At 48.1% G+C, this 15,510-nt stretch overlaps 1 protein-coding gene across 5 annotated transcripts in view; it reads right to left on the bottom strand.

Moving 5' to 3' along the window:
* Window positions 1–15,510, bottom strand: part of LOC119950933 (cytosolic purine 5'-nucleotidase) — a 108,258-nt gene that overhangs the window by 33,453 nt on the left and 59,295 nt on the right. For all 5 annotated transcript variants that reach the window (XM_038773916.1, XM_038773917.1, XM_038773915.1 and 2 more), the window contains 2 exons: window positions 5,236–5,353; window positions 940–1,035 (listed from right to left, as the gene is read on the bottom strand). In XM_038773916.1, coding sequence (XP_038629844.1) covers window positions 940–1,035; window positions 5,236–5,353 — 214 coding nt within the window. The remainder of the gene's footprint in view (window positions 1–939; window positions 1,036–5,235; window positions 5,354–15,510) is intronic.

Below are 15,510 nucleotides of genomic sequence, written 5' to 3'. Positions count from 1 at the left end.
CAGAATAGTGTTTTTTTAAACATTATAAGTGGCATTTTCTCCAGTACTATAGTGTGATCAGGGGCTTGTCACTTCATGAAGGTCTTTCTTCCTGGAATAACAATGAAATGGGCGCATTTACTCCCCCTCAGAATCTTGTGTATTTCAATAAGATCACCTCTTATTCTTCTAAAGTACAATAGGTGGAGGCCCATGGCCATCCAGGACAAAGCAGCCTGTTTAATGGGCACCCCATTCAGTCCCTCCAACACAGTAACAGCGTGTGTACCATCTACAAGATGCACTGCAACACTCATCAAGGTTCCTTCATCAGCACCTTCCAAACTAGTGACTTCCAGCATTTAGACGGGTAACTCAGGGTCACCACCTGGAGGCTCCCCTCCAAGTTACTCACCACCCTGACTTGGAAATATATCGTCATTCCTTCACTGTCGCTGGGGCAACATTCTGGAACTCCCTCCCTAACAGCACAGTGGGTGTACCTACACCTCAGGGACCGCAGTGGTTCAAGAAGGCAGCTCCCCACCACCTTCTGAAGGGCAACTAGGATGGGCAAAAAATGCTGGCCTAACCAGCAACACCCCCACATCCCATGAAAGAATGAAAAACATGGTGCACAGTCATCATAGGTCCTGTCCATTCAGATTGGCCTTAATTCTAGTCTATAAGATTGAATTATCAGTCAAGAGCCTCAATACACACAGGGACATGTTGGAGAAATCACATCCTATAAATGATATGGGCAGGTCCGGAGTGTTCATAACGCTGCACGATACAGATAATATTATTACAAATAAAATCAGTTCTTTTGAGGTGATTTAAAATCTAATTTCAATATTAATTAACACAAAAAACAAATACATAATTTCCAAGTGTGTTGGATTACAGTCAAACCCACTCAAGTGTGACAGGGGAAATCAGCAGAGATTCAGTACCTACCCCTTCATGAAGTTGAATCCATGGGCACAGACCAGGGTGTTCCCATAGGCATCAACCTTCAGCAAGTTCCCGTATAACGTATCGAAAATCAGACCCCTGCACAATTAACAGAATAAAAATGTACTTTCAATATCAATGGAAACCAGTCAATACAACACCATCTTTACACACTAATACAAACACTCACCCTTATCTTGTCTACGTAACTCATTCAAGAACTCATTAAAGTTTAGACAGTTGCCAATGTTTTGGCCTTTGCCTCCGAGAACCCGGATATGGATTTTGTTGGGCTGGTGGGACTCGGAGCCACCAAAGGCAGGGATGTGGGAGAGCATCCCGGCAGAATTCCTGCACTTGGAAACAGTTAGGTTCGCCTTACGGGGAGCGGAGGAAGGATTCACCCAGAGATGGAAGCCGTTTATCAACTTCTTTAAAATGATTTAAGGTGTCAGCGGGAGGGAGGGTTTCAGGTTTTTCTTTGTTTTAATTTAATTTGATTTACTATTGTCACATGTATTAGTATACAGTGAAAAGTATTGCTTCTTGCATGCTGTACAAACAATGCATACCGTACATAGGGAAGGAAGGAGAGACTACAGAATATAATGTTACAGTTATAGCAAGCCGTAGCGAAAATATCAACTTAATACGAGGTAGGTCCATTCAAAAGTCTGATGGCAGCAGGGAAGAAGCTGTTCTTGAGTCGGTTGGTACGTGACCTCAAACTTTGACATCTTTTTCAATGGAAGAAGGTGGAAGAGAGTATGTCCGGGGTGTGTGGGGGTCCTTAATTATGCTGGCTGCCTTTCTGAGGCAGCGGGAATTATAGAGTCAATGGATGGGAGGCTGGTTTGGGTGATGGACTGGGCTACATTCACAACCTTTTGTAGTTTCCTGCAGTCTTGAGCAGAGCAGGCTCCATACCAAGCTGTGATACAACCAGAATAATTTTTTCTATGGTGCATCAATAGAAGTTGGTGGGCTTTCTTAACTATAGTGTCGGCATGGGGGGGACCAGGACAGGCTGTTGTGTGATCTCTACACCTAAAAACTTGAAGCTCTCGACCCTTTCTACTTCATTCCCATTGATGTAGACAGGGGCATGTTCTCCACTACGCTTCCTGAAGTCGATGACAATCTCCTTTGTTTTGTTGACATTGAGGGAGAGATTATTGTCATCGCACCAGTTCACCAGATTCTCTATCTCATTCCTGTACTCTCCTCGTCACTGTTTGAGATCCGACCCACTACGGTGGTGTCATCAGCAAATTTGAAAATCGAGTTGGAGGGGAATTTGGCCACAGTCATAGGTGTACAAGGAGTATAGTAGGGGGCTGAGGACACAGCCTTGTGGGGCACCGGTGTTGAGAATGATTGTGGAGGTGGTGTTGTTGCCCATCTTTACTGATTGTGGCCTGTGGGTTAGAAAGTTCAGGATTCAGTTGCAGAGGGAGGAGCCCAGGCCAAGGAGTTTGGAGATAAGTTTTGTAGGAATGATGGTGTTGAAGGCTGAGCTGTAGTCGATTAATAGGAATCTGACATAGGTGCCTTTGTTATCTACGTGTTCCAGGTTAGAGTGCAGGGCCATGGAGATGGCGTCTGCTGTAGACCTGTTGCAGCGGTAGGCGAATTGTAGTGGATCAAGGCAATCCGGGAGGCTGGAGTTGATTCATGCCATAACTAATCTTTCGAAGCATTTCATGATAATGGATGTCAGAGCCACTGGACGATAGTCATTAAGGCACGCTGCGTGACCTTTTTTTTGGTACAGGGATGATGGTCGTCTCCTTGAAGCAGATAGGGACCTCAGATTGTTGTAAAGAGAGGTTGAAGATGTCTGCGAATACCCCCGCCAGCTGATTCGCGCAAGACCTGAGCACTCGTCCGGGTCCTCCATCCGGGCCAGTGGGTTCAGTAAGAAGTCTTACAACACCAGGTTAAAGTCCAACAGGTTTGTTTCAAACTTTAGGAGCGCAACTCCTTCCTCAGGTGAATGGCGAGGTTTGTTCCAGAAACATTTATATAGACAAAGTCAGAGATGCTGGACAATGCTTGGAATGCGAGCATTTGCAGGTAATCAAATCATTACAGATCCAGGGAGAGGGATAATCACAGGTTAAAGAGGTGTGAATTGTCTCAAGCCAGAACAGTTGGTGGGATTTTGCAAGTCCAGGCCAGATAGTGGGGGGTGGATGTAATGCGACATGAATCCAAGATCCCTGTTGAGGCCGCACTCATGCGTGCGGAACTTAGCTATAAGTTTTTGCTCGGCAATTCTGCGTTGTCACGTGTCCTGAAGACCGCCTTGGAGAACGCTTACCCGGAGATCAGAGGCTGAATGCCCTTGACTGCTGAAGTGTTCCCCGACTGGAAGGGAACATTCCTGCCTGGTGATTGTCGCACGATGCCCGTTCATTCGTTGTCGCAGTGTCTGCATGGTCTCGCCAATGTACCATACCTCATACGCTGTAGGAAAGGATGTCCCGAAGCGTGGTACATTGGCGAGACCATGCAGACACTGCGACAACGAATGAACGGGCATCATGGTTTCCGTGGGTTGACCTTCGAGAAGGCTGCTCTGATGTCTGCAATGGTGATCTCAGATACAAGTTCACCCGCAGCTTCTGGGGTGGAGGGCTCGCTCTCGCTGACCTCTTGCTCAAAGCCGGCATAGAATGCGTTGAGCTCATCAGGGAGGGGTGTGTTGGAGCCGACGATTTTACATGCGTTCATCTCGTAGCCCGTTATGTCTTGCAGAACTTGCCATAGACGGCGGGGATCTGAGTAGCTAGCGTGGGACTCGAGCTTGGTCCGGTACTGTCTTTTGGCATCTTTGATGGATTTCTTTAGATCATATCTGGCTTTCTTGTAGAGGTCAGGGTCGCCTGACTTGAACGCCTCAGACCTTGACTTCAGCAAGCAGTGGATATCCCTGTTCATCCAGGGTTTCCGGTTGGGAAACACGCGGATTTCCTTCTTTGGCACACAGTCTTCGACACTCTTACTAATGAAATCAGTTACTTTAGTGGCGTACTCGTTCAGGCTGGTCGCAGAATTTTTAAATACTCTGGATTTTGTGCTGATATTTCTATGTTTATTTTCAAAATGCCTTGAATAAAAATATTTTTAAAAGTTTAGACAAAGCAGCGAATGGAGTGTCAATGATTGCGTCAGTTTCCCATATCACACAGAAGTGGTTTTGTCTCACAATCAGGTGCCTACCCATTTAAGAGCACCACATTTCTCTCTCTAAAGCATTTATTTTATTTCGCTCAGGGTATGGAGCTGGTTTAGCAAGAGAGAGGGTTCGGGGCGGAATTCTCCAATTCTCCAGCCGTATGTTTCCCGGCGCCGCGCCATTCACTCGAGGCGGGATTCTCTCTTTCTGCCCCGTCAATGGGGTTTCCATTGAATCCCCACCCCCACCCCACGCTGCCGTGAAACCCACAGGCGGGGGCGCGCTGCCGGCGGGAGAACAGAATCCCAACAATTGGGGAATCCAACACAGATCTCACCATGTTCAATTCTAAACTTGAATAAGTTAATGTGGTAAAGTCTGGTTTCAATCTTCCCTAATCACAGACATAGTTCGACTTGCAATGGCTTTTCTCCATTACCTCTGGTGTCCTCTCGGAATCTATTCTTGGCCGCCCTCCTATTTTCCATCTACGTCCTGCCCCTTGGCGATACCATCCTGAAGTATCAGTTATTACACGTACTCACCATCTCTTTGACTCCTCCACCGTTGCCAAATTGTCAAACCGCTTATGCAACATGCAGTAATGGATGAGCAAGAATTCCCCCATTTAAACACTGGGACGATTGAAGTCATTGTTTCTGATCCCCTTTGCAAACTCTGTGCCCCAGCTACCGACACCATCCCTCTTTGTAGCAACAGTTTGAGATTTAACCAGACTGTTCACAACCTTGATGTCACTTTTGGCCAGAAGGAAAGTTCCAACATCATATTCCTGCCACCACGAAAACTGCCTATTTCCACCTCTGTAACATCACCCCTGGTGCAACTCCTTGGCCGTTGAAACCCTCACTCATGCCTTTCGATCCCAAAGTACTTTACCCTCACTGAGAAACACTGTAGATTGAAGCGATGGGCAGTAATTTCATCCCCATCTTGTGAATATGGATGACAGTTTCTTTAACTGGTTAACAAGCTGAATTAACATAACCGGACGCACTGGCTTTTTGTTCATCGAGGAATTCTCTGGTTAATAAACCTGAGAGAGTAAATGCTCTTCCCTCCCATTTCACTCTCCCCTGCTCCCACTTTACTCCTACCTGGTAGGGAAAACAGGATCATAGACAAAGTTGCATAACTCCTGAGGATATCCGATGGAGATCAAGCGCTCGACAGTCAGATCAAAACCCAAAGCCTCATATTCTGGCGACTTGTACACTGCCAAAACAGAATAAAAATCTTTAAAGAGCATTCTACCATATTCAACAAGTTATATTTATAGTGCCATTACTGTAACAAAAGGTAGTTCACAGAGCGTTATAAAACAAAATACGAAACTGAGCTACATTAGGAGATACTTGGTCAGGTGATCAAAAGCTTAGGCAAAGAGGCAGATTTTAAAGAATAAAGGAGGAGAGTGAGGGAGAGGGAGTGAGGGAGAGGGGCAGAGAGGTACAGGGAGGGTGTTGCAGAGCTAAGGGCCCTGGGGCTGGTTCAGCACAGTGGGCTAAACAGCTGGCTTATAATGCAGAATAAGGCCAGCAGCGCGGGTTCAATTCCCGTACCGGCCTCCCCAAACAGGCGCCTGAATGTGGTGACTAGGGGCTTTACACGGTAACTTCATTTGAAGCCTACTTGTGACAATAAGTGATTTTCATTCAAGCAACATAAGGTGCAGCCACCAATGATGGAGGGGTTAGAATCGAGGCTACTCAAGTGGTCAGTGAAGGATAAATATCTCAGAGGATTATGGGACTGGCGGAAATCACAGACATAGACAGGGCCAAGACCATGGAGAGATTTAGAAACATTGCTTGACAATACAAGTCCGTGAATACAGGCTGAAGAATTTTGCACAAGCTCGAGTTTATGTAGGTAGAGACCAGTCAGGAGTGGAATCGTCTAATCCAGGAGTAACAGCAGCATGAATTAAAGTTTCAGTAGCTGATGAGCTGAGACAGTGGTGAAGCTGGGGAATGTTACAGGTCTTATGGAAATGGGTAGAAATAGTGTTGCAATGAGGTTGGAAGATTACTCAGGATCAAATGTGACCGCCAGACTGGCTTAATCTGAAACTGTTGCCAGAAAAAGGGATGGAATGAGCGGCTAGAGAGCTGACTGGGGGCCAAAGGGGACATGGCTGAGGCATCACCAAGACTCAATGGAATGCATCCAAGGATACAGAGGGAAATGAGTGTGAAAATTGCAGAGATATTGGTCATACCCAGGGCGTCGCGAGAGCACAGCTGGTAGCACAGTTCTTTCACAGCGCCAGGGTCCCAGGTTTGATTTCCGGCTTGGGTCACTATCTGTGTGGAGTCTGCACGTTCTCCCCATGAGTTTCCTCCAGGTGCTCTGGGTTCCTCCCACAAGTCCCGAAAGACGTGCTTGTTAGGTGAATTGGACATTCTGAATTCTCCCTCAGTGCACCCGAACAGGCACCGGAATGTGGCGACTAGGGGATTTTCACAGTAACTTCATTGCAGTGTGAATGTAAGCCTACTTGTGACAACAATAAAGATTATTGTATAATTTTCCCATCCTCCTTAGAATGGGAGCGGTGCCAGGTAATAGCAAATGTTTGAACAGTAATCATTAACCCAGCAAATACAGGCATGTCAGTTTAACCGCATTAATGGGATATTTTGGAAACAATCTGGGACAAAATTAACAGTAACTTGGAACAAATGGGTATTAATGAAGGAAAGTCAGCATGGATTTGTTCAGCGCAAATCGTGTTTAAATAATTTGCTTGAGTTTTTTGGTCAGGTAACAGTTGGTGGACATGGACTTTCAAACAGCGTTTAATAAAGTACCACACAACAGACTGGTGAGCAAAGTGAGGGTCCACTGACTAAAAGGGACAGTGGTGAGTGACAGGAAACACAGAGCATTGGTGGTTTTCTGGACTGTGGGAATGGAGCTCCTCGAGACCTGGTGTTAGGATCCTGATTTTCTTGATCTATATTAGTGGTGCAGACTTGGGTGCTCAGGACACAATTTCAAAAATTTTCAGCTTCTCCAAACCTTGGAACTATTGAGCTGTGATGAGGATAGTGATAAATCTCAAGAGGTCATAGGTTGGTGAAATGGCACGTGGGGGTGTGGGGGAGAGCTGGCACGTGGGGGTGTGGGGGAGAGCTGGCACGTGGGGGTGTGGGGGAGAGCTGGCACGTGGGGGAGAGCTGGCACGTGGGGGTGTGGGGGAGAGCTGGCACGTGGGGGTGTGGGGGAGAGCTGGCACGTGGGGGTGTGGGGGAGAGAGCTGGCACGTGGGGGTGTGGGGGAGAGAGCTGGCACGTGGGGGTGTGGGGGAGAGAGCTGGCACGTGGGGGTGTAGGGGAGAGCTGGCACGTGGGGGTGTGGGGGAGAGCTGGCACGTGGGGGTGTGGGGGAGAGCTGGCACGTGGGGGTGTGGGGGAGAGCTGGCACGTGGGGGTGTGGGGGAGAGCTGGCACATGGGGGTGTGGGGGAGAGCTGGCATGTGGGGGTGTGGGGGAGAGCTGGCATGTGGGGGTGTGGGGGAGAGCTGGCACGTGGGGGTGTGGGGGAGAGCTGGCACGTGGGGGTGTGGGGGAGAGCTGGCACGTGGGGGTGTGGGGGAGAGCTGGCACGTGGGGGTGTGGGGGAGAGAGCTGGCACGTGGGGGTGTGGGGGAGAGCTGGCACGTGGGGGTGTGGGGGAGAGCTGGCACGTGGGGGTGTGGGGGAGAGCTGGCACATGGGGGTGTGGGGGAGAGAGCTGGCACGTGGGGGTGTGGGGGAGAGCTGGCATGTGGGGGTGTGGGGGAGAGCTGGCATGTGGGGGTGTGGGGGAGAGCTGGCACGTGGGGGTGTGGGGGAGAGAGCTGGCACATGGGGGTGTGGGGGAGAGAGCTGGCACATGGGGGTGTGGGGGAGAGCTGGCATGTGGGGGTGTGGGGGAGAGCTGGCAAGTGGGGGTGTGGGGGAGAGAGCTGGCACGTGGGGGTGTGGGGGAGAGCTGGCACGTGGGGGTGTGGGGGAGAGCTGGCACGTGGGGGTGTGGGGGAGAGAGCTGGCACGTGGGGGTGTGGGGGAGAGAGCTGGCACGTGGGGGTGTGGGGGAGAGAGCTGGCACGTGGGGGTGTGGGGGAGAGCTGGCACGTGGGGGTGTGGGGGAGAGAGCTGGCACGTGGGGGTGTGGGGGAGAGAGCTGGCACGTGGGGGTGTGGGGGAGAGCTGGCATGTCAACAACTGCCCAACCGCTTCCTTCTGTGTTGTAACCATTCTATGATTCATAAGCAAAAACAACTTAAAAGTGAGGGACTGCGTACACACAGCACACATAAAATAATAGAATTTACAGTGCAAAAGGAGGCCATTCAGCCCATCAAATCTGCACCGCCCCTTGGAAAGAGCACCCTACTTAAGCCCCAAGCCTCCACTCTATTCCCCCTTTATCCCCATAACCCAACCCCATCTAACCTTTTTGGACACTAATGGCAATTTAGAATGGTCAACCCACCTAACCTGCACATCATCATCCGTGAGGGATTGCGTACACACGGAACATATCATCATCCGTGAGGGACTGCGTATACACGGCACATATCATCCGTGAGGGACTGCGTATACACAGCGCACATCATCAACAGTGAGGGACTACGCACACACGGCACACATCATATGTGAGGGACCAAGTACACACGCACACTCGCCACACCTCAAAAATGGAGAAGCCAGAGGTTTTGCAGAAATCAGACTGACAAAACTGATACAAATGACTGATGTTTCTGCAGTTTCTGATGTTTCTACAGTGCTTTTTATGGCCTCAGAACATTTCAAGGCTATTGATGTGCTGTTGAAGTACATCTGTACATTGTTGTAAAGTTGGAAACGTGTTGGTGAATTTTGTACAGCAAGATCTCAGAAACAGCAATGTGTTAGGAACCCGATAATATCCACCTGCAATGTGTAGGTGGAGAAATAATATTGGACAGCACGGCAGATAATTAGCAGATTATTTGACCAGAAGAGCAACCTGGTCTCATCTTGAGTGGACCTCACCTGACACCCACACCGCAGCAAGAAAAGGATAGATAATGTAGCTGCTGCGATGCGAGTCTTTAGAGCACGGGGTCAGAATGCAGATCTAATTACTCATTTCAGATTTCTGGCACCTGCAGTATTTTGCATTAAATATGAATGCGACCAGACCAGTGCAGTCCCACCAGCTGGACAACAGTGAGGGTGGTGTGATCAATCATAGCGAAGGCCACAAAGAGGACTAGAAGAATGAGATGGGGAAGTTTACCATTGCCACATGAAGTATTACTTTAAAGGTGTTGGAGAAACATTTGTTGTTTCATCGGGGTGGGGAGTGGGGCAAGGAGGTGTTTAGTACATCGGGGTGGGGAGTGGGGCAAGGAGGTGTTTAGTACATCGGGGTGGGGAGTGGGGCAAGGAGGTGTTTAGTACATCGGGGTGGGGAGTGGGGCAAGGAGGTGTTTAGTACATCGGGGTGGGGAGTGGGGCAAGGAGGTGTTTAGTACATCGGGGTGGGCAGTGGGGCAAGGAGGTGTTTAGTACATCGGGGTGGGCAGTGGGGCAAGGAGGTGTTTAGTACATCGGGGTGGGCAGTGGGGCAAGGAGGTGTTTAGTACATCGGGGTGGGGAGTGGGGCAAGGAGGTGTTTAGTACATCGGGGTGGGCAGTGGGGCAAGGAGGTGTTTAGTACATCGGGGTGGGGAGTGGGGCAAGGAGGTGTTTAGTACATCGGGGTGGGCAGTGGGGCAAGGAGGTGTTTAGTACATCAGGGTGGGGAGTGGGGCAAGGAGGTGTTTAGTACATCGGGGTGGGCAGTGGGGCAAGGAGGTGTTTAGTACATCGGGGTGGGGAGTGGGGCAAGGAGGTGTTTAGTACATCGGGGTGGGGAGTGGGGCAAGGAGTTGTTTAGTACATCGGGGTGGGGAGTGGGGCAAGGAGGTGTTTAGTACACCGGGTGTGGGGGAGGGAACTTTCACAATGTGTGTACGGAAATTTAGCGAGTCTGAGAAATATTGATCATATGTTGAACTTTGAATCAAATGGCAGATGTAACACTTTGCTTTGCATGTTTCCATTCTGATCTGAACACTGATAGGAATATCCACCATTCCTCAAACTCAGAGAATTACCAATGTTGCAACAATCATTTGGTGCAATCATTTTGCCTTTCATGGTTATTTATAGTTCCTTGTTAAATTATTTTCAGACACTTGCTGACTGTGGTTGAACTCAAATAGATTGGATTCCAGAGCCCAGAATAGTCAAGCTTGCAGGTTTGGCAGAGAAAGCAAGTGTAGACATCATCGCTACTGATAAACAGGCTGTGTGTCATTGAATCAACATCACTTTGTTGATTTAGGGATAAGGGCCAGCAGGCATGTCTGATCTGTCTCGTTCAGTTTCCAAGAACCAAATTGAAGAATAGTGACAGGGGACACAGTAGAAAGCAGAGAGGAACCAGCAATTTTCAAGGATTTAAATTGAAAATCCAAAGGTAAAAAGCTCAAGGCTCCAAACCAGTAATGTAAAAGAAATTCTGGGCAGGACATCTCTATGAATACTGGGACCCCCTATAAATACTGTCACTTTCCCAGGAACTCCAGTGTACACTGCCACACCCCCAGTACTGCTGTATCGTCACAGTGATAGCAGAAATATATTCAAACTGAACAAATGCAAAACTCCTTAAAGGCAGGTGCCCACGTGTAGCCCCTGGGTGGAGTGTAGCCCCTGGGAGAGGTGTAGCCTCCAGGTGGGGTGTAGCCTCCAGGTGGGGTGTAGCCCCCGGGTGGGGTGTAGCCCCCGGGTGGGGTGTAGCCCCCGGGTGGGGTGAAGCTGCTGGAACCATCCCTTAACATAGATAGAAGCAGCGGCAGGATATGAGTCATGTGCACCGCAGGATGTGCCACAATTTTTTTTTTATAAATTTAGATTACCCAATTATTTTTTCCAATTAAGGGGCAATTTAGCGTGGCCAATCCACCTACTCTGCACATTTTTGGGTTGTGGGGGTGAAACCCACGCAGACACGGGGAGAATGTGCAAACTCCACACAGACAGTGACCCAGAGCCAGGATCGAACCTGGGACCTCAGCGCCGTGAGGCGGTTGTGCTAACCACTAGGCCACCGTGCTGCCCAGGATGTAGCACAATTAGTCATCGTCAACTCTTGCAGCGCAGCTGAGTTCAGTGTCACGGGTAACCGGTGTGGCATATTCGGCCCACTGGACAATGGCAGTAATCCTCCTGGTAACGCTAGAGCTCAGTCTCGTAGCCTCTTCTGGCTGTCATAGCATGTTAGAAAAACATTGTACAACCTTTCCATCAAATTTATTTTGTCATTTCTCTCCCTGGGCCATTGTACAGGTCCATTCACCCTCTGATACTTCACTGAGATGCTTCAAATTCATGTCTGAGCAAGGATGGCAAGCTAATTAACTATGGAGGGCATCACAGCATAACTTGATCTTATACTCAACTGACAGTGACACACAAAGCTAATTTTGTCCTCCCTAACACAGCTCACTTGCTGGATCATCAGGAGGGCATCAGTAATGTTAACTGCTTGGGCCACTGTCTGTGTGGAGTCTGCACGTTCTCCCCATGTGTGCGTGGGTTTCCTCCGGGTGCTCCGGTTTCCTCCCACAGTCCAAAGACGTGCAGGTTAGGTGGATTGGCCATGATAAATTGCCCTTAGTGACCAAAAAGGTTAGGTGGGGTTACTGGGTTACAGGGATAGGGTAGAGGTGTGGGCTTAGGTAAGGTGCTAGATAGAAGATAGAACAGTACAGCACAGAACAGGCCCTTCGGCCCTCGATGTTGTGCCGAGCAATGATCACCCTACTCAAACCCACCCTATACCCGTAACCCAACAAACCCCCCCCCCCCCTTTAACCTTACTTTTTAGGACACTACGGGCAATTTAGCATGGCCAATCCACCTAACCCGCACATCTTTGCTCTCTCCCCCAACATCACTCTCCCAACAAGCTGCTTCCAATGTGTCTCTTTAACCCATCTGAATAATATACATACTGGATGGTTACCTAGAGCAAGCCTGTCAGGGAACCAAATGGGTCCCAACCATCGCACCCATGCCTAGCAGAGGATCAGCGGGATCTGCTTCCCTGGGACAGATGAATGCAAGGTTGACAAGCTTCCATTCGTTAATGTTTCCGATACATGCAGTTTCACAATACATTTGTCAGATCTGAAACAAGAGACACTCTTGTGGAAAGGTTGCTCAAACAGCATTTCCTTTCACACAACTAGCTGTATGCTGCAACTAACTGCCAATCTGAGGGCTGCAGTATCAAACCTCTGGTCTACATGGGAAAATGTTGTGTTTGCCATTGTAATTAAACACACATCAGAGGTCATTGTAAGCATTGCTGGATCATTACACACCTCGCAATCATCCACTCCTTCAAACACCTACCCACTTCTGCCTCAACCCCTTAACTGGCATCATCTCCCCACTCTTCAGGAAACAGTTCCATGTTCAACTTCATATGCAAGTAGCTAATCTAATCCATCTGTGAATCTTGGTCTGGACCAATTTTTCAAGTTTTCAGAGTTTGCAGTAAGGCCAAATCAGACTTCTATTTATTGATTCCTTCAGGGACCTGAAAACTTGGGTAACATTTGCTCACCGAGTCGACTCTCCTCAGCAGTAAGCAATCCCCACACTTCATCTGCCAAATGTAACCAATCCTGGCTCTTCTCCAGAGTAACCAATGGCTCTTCATCCTCCGTACAGTAACCAATCCCAACTCTTCACCCTCAGCACATTAACCAATCCAGCTTTTCAATCCCAGCTCTTTTCCTGCCCTGCAAGTTCTGATTCCTTAAGGCAGGCATTAATTTCCATGCCTCGTCCTCCAAAAGTTCCACCAAATCAGGCACACAGTAACAGCCGTGCGTATCATATACAAGATGTGCAGCAACTCACCAAGGCTCCTTCCACAGCACTTTCCAAACCCTTAACAGCTAGAAGGAAAAGGACAGAAAATGCATAGTGACACCATCACCTGCAGGTTCCCCTCCAAGCCACGCATTATCCTGACTTGCAACTCTGGCAATTAGGGATGGGCAATAAATGGTGGCCTAGCTAGTGACACTCACATTCCATAATACAAAAAAACCTCTATTGTAGTAAATACGAAGCTCCCTCTCCATCAGCTCCCTGGGTTATCGCGAAGAATCAATCTTCAAAAGGGGCGTTAACAATTTGCCAATCCACAGGTTCTGCTCCCATTCCTAATGATTTCTTTAAGATAGTAGTGTGATGATGGGGAAGAAACTGCTGCAGTGATGATAACAATCTAGTGATAGCTGAAGCATGAAGAGAAGCACCAAAATATTCTCAAACTATAACAGGTGAGAATAGTCCCTCCTACCAGACTTGCTAAGCAATCACCTGGCGCAGAAACATCAGCGTCTGTTTTACGGTCACATTTACTGGGCTCTGTGACAGAACACTGCAGACATCACTGTCCTTCTGCACACGACACATTAGCCTGCTTTTCACTACTATTCAGTGTCTTGCCCGTGCCAATCCCATCACTTGTTTCCCCGGTGTTTTAATATCCTGCAAAGTTTGTACTTGCTATTTCTGAAACCATAAATCTACTCCTTCATAGCCATCACCGACCCCTCTGCCCTGACATACTCAATTCATTTTCCAAGTGCAGTGTGTGGAATCACACAGCATGTGCCGCCATTTTAAGGGATCCACAAGTTCTTTTTCTTTCTTGGGATGTGGACGTTGCTGGCTGAGCCAGCATTTATAGCCCCATCTCCCATTGCCCTTAAACTGCTTGGCCATTTCAAAGGGCACTTTAAGAGTCAACCACATTGCTGTGGGTCTGGAGTAACCAGTAGGCCAGACCGGGTAAAGATGGCAGATTTTCTTCTCCAAAGGGCAGTAGTGAACCAGATGGGTTTTTACAACAATCAATGATGGTTTCACATAAAAGCAAAATATGGCAGATACTGGAAACTTGAAATAAAAACAAAATGCTGGATAAACTCAGCAAGTCTGGCAGCATCTGTGGAGAGAAAACGAGTTAAGTTTTTGGATCTAATTGATCCTTCTACAGATAGTTTCATGGTTACCATTACTGAGACTAGCTTTCAATTCCAGATGTATTGATTGAATTAAAATTCCACTGGCTGATGTGGTGAAATTTGAACCCATGTCCCCCAGAGCATTAACTTGGCCCTCTGGATTACTAGTCCAGTGACTTGAGCAATATACTGATGTCTGCCCCAGTCTCCAGTTTATCTACACTTACAGCTCATTGATCATGTAACATCTTCCAGCAGAGAGGACAACCTGGCCACCTAGCCTCCGCCAACAGAGGGTAGCCCAGTGTGGGGTCACAGTCTTCGCTTGCTCACAGGTGAGGTAATCACAGAATTGTTACGGTGCAGAATTAGGCCATTCGGCCCATCATGCCTGTCCCAACTCTCCAAAAGAGCATTATGACTTTGTGCCATTACCCTGCCTTATCCCCGCACCCCTGCACATTGTTTCTATTCAAATAATCATCTGATCCCCTCTGGGATGATTTTGAACATCTTTATCAAGTATCCTCTTAGCCTTTTTTTCTCCCAGGAGAACAGTCCCAACCTCCACAATCTATCCTCATAGATTCCCTGGAACCATCCTTGTAAACCTCTTCTGCTCTCTCTCCAATGTGTTCACATCCTTCCTATAGTGTAGCGCTCAGAACTGTGCACAATAAGCCAGCTGAGGTTTAACTAGTGCCTTGCATAAGTTCAGCATCACTTCCTCCTTGCTCTTCCCCTCCAAACCCCAATAACAAAGCCCAGAATACTCTCTGCTTTATTAACTGCTCTCTCCACCTGTGATCTCCGCACATAAACACCCAGATCCCTCTGCTCCTGCACCTCCTTAAGAATTTTGTCCCTTATTTTATATTGTCTCTTTGTATTCTTCCTACCAAAATGCATCGCCTCACACTTGTCCACATTGAACTACATCTGCCCCCTATCTGCCCAGTCCATTAATGTGTCTATGTACTTTGGAAGTTCCACACTGTCCTCTTTGCAGTTCATCAGCATCACTTTAAACTTCACACCAAGACCTAGACTATCAATATCAGGAAAAGTTAGGGGCGCTGGGACCATCACTACACACCTTTTTCCAACCCAAATAACATTCATTGACTATTATTCTCCACTTTGTATTTTTCAGCTAATTTTCTAATGGCTGGAATGACTAGCAGAATTATAAATGCCTCAAAAGGGCCTTGATTACAAGGTTGCTAAATACAGCAACTACAGTAATCCTCAGTCATTTAGCTCATTGGTTATGGCAGCTGTCCACAGAGCAAATCATTCA

Source organism: Scyliorhinus canicula, chromosome 16 (genome assembly GCF_902713615.1).
Source record: "Scyliorhinus canicula chromosome 16, sScyCan1.1, whole genome shotgun sequence".
NCBI classification, from domain to species: domain Eukaryota; kingdom Metazoa; phylum Chordata; class Chondrichthyes; order Carcharhiniformes; family Scyliorhinidae; genus Scyliorhinus; species Scyliorhinus canicula.
Note: the sequence above shows the minus strand (reverse complement) of the source record. Positions and strands in the feature narration are given on the sequence as shown.